This window comes from Parasteatoda tepidariorum, chromosome 7 (genome assembly GCF_043381705.1).
Source record: "Parasteatoda tepidariorum isolate YZ-2023 chromosome 7, CAS_Ptep_4.0, whole genome shotgun sequence".
Classification (NCBI taxonomy): domain Eukaryota; kingdom Metazoa; phylum Arthropoda; class Arachnida; order Araneae; family Theridiidae; genus Parasteatoda; species Parasteatoda tepidariorum.
Genome location: NC_092210.1, coordinates 15,453,963 through 15,457,816, shown reverse-complemented (window position 1 = coordinate 15,457,816; position 3,854 = coordinate 15,453,963). Strand labels below are relative to the sequence as shown.

The 3,854-nt window shown below is 27.5% G+C and overlaps 1 protein-coding gene across 2 annotated transcripts in view; it reads left to right on the top strand.

Moving 5' to 3' along the window:
• LOC107456331 (uncharacterized) overlaps window positions 1–2,857 on the top strand; it is a 78,450-nt gene extending 75,593 nt beyond the window's left edge. The window contains exons 8-9 of one of the 2 annotated variants that reach the window (XM_043052380.2): window positions 385–553; window positions 1,113–2,857. In XM_043052380.2, the coding sequence (XP_042908314.1) occupies window positions 385–525 (141 nt within the window). In that variant the 3' untranslated portion in view covers window positions 526–553; window positions 1,113–2,857. The remainder of the gene's footprint in view (window positions 1–384; window positions 554–1,112) is intronic. The other variant, XM_071183104.1, reaches the window with a different exon arrangement.
• The last annotated feature ends 997 nt before the right edge of the window (window positions 2,858–3,854 follow it).

The following is a 3,854-nucleotide window of genomic DNA, read 5'->3' as shown; positions in this document are numbered from 1 at the left end:
ATGTTAAAAGAAAAGCGCTATATGTTGAGTCACCTCAGCTAGATTTGGCATGTGACATTTTTAGCGCCAATCATTGATCGATTCGCCGGGTAAGAGAAATAGTAACTTAAACAAAACAAAGCAAACGTTGCCACCGTCGGAAAAGAAATACAGCCAAAATTTGGGAACCACGTAGAAGAATTATATATATTAGATTATGCATTACGTTGTGTTAATATGAACATTTTTATTTGATTATCAAAACCCTTTATAGTAAAATCTATGATACATCATGCGTTACGTTGTAGTTTAGCACTTTCAAGTGTTTATGAAAGTAATACTTATTAAGATGTTTTCTTAAATCTTACATCTTAAATGTAAGTTCACTGACTGTTTTATTTAAAGGATTCGTCAACTGTTCAGAAAATCATAGAAGATAGTTTTAGTGCTGAAAGGGAAAGTGAAGAACAAGGTATACCGAACTCGGAGAGCGTGTGTTTAACAAGTGCTGTGGGTGTAACAAATAGTGCTTATTCGAGAATTTAGTCCATCAGCACTAAAAAGAGCTTTGAAGGTAAAAGTATGCATTTTTGTGAAAAACATAAAATTTAGACAAATTTGAATTTAAGAATGAACAATAGATGTATAAAATATAATTCGTAGATTTTTAGGATTATTTTTTAATTCGTACTTTTACCACTCATTTAAAGGTTTTCCTTCCTATTGGAGTTATTCTACCTTGTATTCAATTTCGTTCGAAGAGAGAATAATAATAAACACCTTCAAAAAGGGGATCAATTAATGTATACGTAATTAAAGATAAGATGGCCTATTATTACCAACTGTGAAAATAATCTCTATAAATTAATTTTTGGGATGAAAAACCTTTAATGACCAATATAGTAACAAGACATTGAACATTAAAAATTCATTTCTTTAAAACAAGTGAAGAAAACTACGCATTTTTCAGAGGGAAAAGACAGATCAAATAGTGTTGCTATAAAAAAAATCACGTTTAGTTTTCCGCATTACATTTGACTAATATGTTTTAAAATTCAGGATTAATTTTTTTATGATTTATTTATCTATCATTGGTTACTAAATGTTTAACTTAAATATTTCTCTTTTTTTAGGTTTAATTGCGTTAGGTTTCTTCAAAAAAGTGTATCTAGTCAACCAGTGAGGGAAGAAAAGTTTATTGTGTATGTGATGAAATCATAGGATATAAATGATATTGATGAGCTTATATTAAAAGTGTGAATTGAACAGATCTTGACACTTTTAAGTTTCATTTTTTTTCTGTAAATTTTTAAAAAGATTCCTTAATTATTTTTTTTTAAAATCGAGGGAATCAGCTCTTTGAGTACATAAAATTCTTGGATTAATTATATTTTGTCTTGAAACTTATTTCCCTATTTTCATCGCATTATTTCAATAGCAAAATATTTATGCAGTAATATGTCGAATCGAATTACATTTTTTTTATTCTGTCTGAATCCGATCTTTTATCATTAAATAATATTTATCCTAGCCTTTTTTATTTGTAGGTTAAAAAGTTTTGCTCGTTGCACGTGAAACCGTTACACTGACTTTTTTCACCATTCCATCTAAACTCAACTCGATAACTTATCATACAATGACGTTTGTGTTCCGAAGGGTTCTTTTTCGAGAATCTTAATTTACTCTGACTGGGTATTATTGCCCTTCAATCTAAAACCTATTTCCTAAAACACAATGTTATTCAATTTTTTTTAATAATAAAATAATATCTATCCAATTACCATTACCAATAACGTTTAATTTTCCCTTCAGCGGTAAAATTTGCCTTTTTACAAACACATAGAATCCTCGTACTGACTTTTTATGAGATACAAACAGAACTCGATTTTTTACTATTCAAATACGTTTGTTTGCAAATGATAATTCATTGGCAAATAGCTGATCTCTCGAGTATTCTAAAACTGATTTTTTTAACCGTTCTATCTTCAATACTTCTTACAGTAGTTTCTTACAATGATATTTAATTTCCTCATTTGATGTAAAGGGAAAATAGCACTTTCTCAAAAGCAAATAGAACACACATTTCTTTTTTTTTTTGCAATGCTATTTATTTATAAGTACTCCAAGCTAATATGGTATACGGGAAAATTTTTACCGTACTAACTAACATTAATGTAACAAAGTATTTTATTACAATATACTACTTCTTATTATTTGGTTCGAGAAAAAAGTTCCCTCGCAAAGTTACAGTAAGAACTGATTCAAAGAATTTGAATACATAGAACAGCCTCTTATGTAAGAAAGTTGAAAATATGACGCTTTAATTCTACATGTGTAAGGAATAATTATAATTTAAACTTACTCTATATGGTACATTTAAAAATAAAAGAATATTTTTTTCATCAGCTATGACTTTTTTAGCACCGTTTAACTTGTGAACTGCTTCCTAAGATTATTTTATAACATTCAATCCGCGTAGTATTGTTTAATGTTCCTCTTATCCTTGAAACTTAAAATTCAACACAAAAGACAAGCGAACTCTTGCATTAAGCTAAATAAGCCTTTGTTACAGACTTTGAAGCTGGATGACCTGCATTTGGGGCTTAAATTATGTTAAAACTGAACTCTTTAATAAGTTTGCTGAATTTTAATAATATATGTATTTATCAGTAAGCTTAATATTCGAAATTTCTCTTTGTAAATATCTTGCAGTGATATTTCATAAGCAATGCAAAGATATTATTTTCTGACATTGTAAATACCATGATGATTGTGTTGAAAAGATGTTTTTTTTCTGTTGGAAATTACTGTAACCATTTGATGTCATTTGTTTTCTTTTCCAACTTTGCAAATAAAGAAAAAAACTTGTTGCATTTTATATCCTTTTTAACTATTAAAAGTTATAACTCATAAAGATACTTATTGAATATCATTTCATCTTTGTATACTTGAATTCATTATTACTTATTGAATTCAATGGTACACAACTTAAAATTTATTTTATTACCTTCAAAGTATTGAAATAAATGAATCAAGTATTATTTTTCTTTACAAAAAAAGATAAGTTGACCTTTTTCTAAAATTTTAAATAAAAAAGTTTTAAATAAAAAAGTTTTAGTCAAGACAAATCATTGTTGTTTTCTAGTATTACGCTGCCAAATATTCAAAATTTAATATAGAAATATTCAGTTCCTTTTGGTAACGCTAAAGTATAAATAAATTTGGTAGGACTTGGCTTCGATTACTTCTTAAATATTTTTTCAACTCGAAGTAAGTTAGCATAATATATTCAGTAGGTGTTCTCCATCTGCTTTGAAATGTAAAACGTGTCTTTTCAATTTAAGTAATAAGAGAAAAGTGTTCTTTTTTTAAAAAGAAAAGTTTTTTCGCTCAAATTGTCTGAGAACTTCTTTTTTAAAATTTGTCTGTGGAGATTAACCATTAGTTTTTGAATGTGAAATCTTTTGAATTTGAAAGAAAAACCATTTAGAGGTTAACTATCACCGAGATTCTATCAAAGTAACATAAAAAATATTAAGAAGTTCATATTTAAATATTTAGTCTATTAGTGAGCATTTTTTTTATATGCAACACAAACTATTTATATTCATTTTCTATCTTTTCTGTTTTTAGCTAAAAAACATGCAAAATAACTAGTTTTGATATTTATCTAGGGTAGGTCTAAGATAGATAACCACAGTTTTTTTTCCAAATCGAAACTAAGTTGCTAGGAATAGAAATACAAGAGATGTGTATGCATTTTTAAAATTCACATACATTTACTAAACATATTTGGAACAAAATATTGAGAATATATGAAACAATTGTTTGAAAACAAACCTGTGGCCTTCTCTTCTTAATCCCGAGGTCAGTTG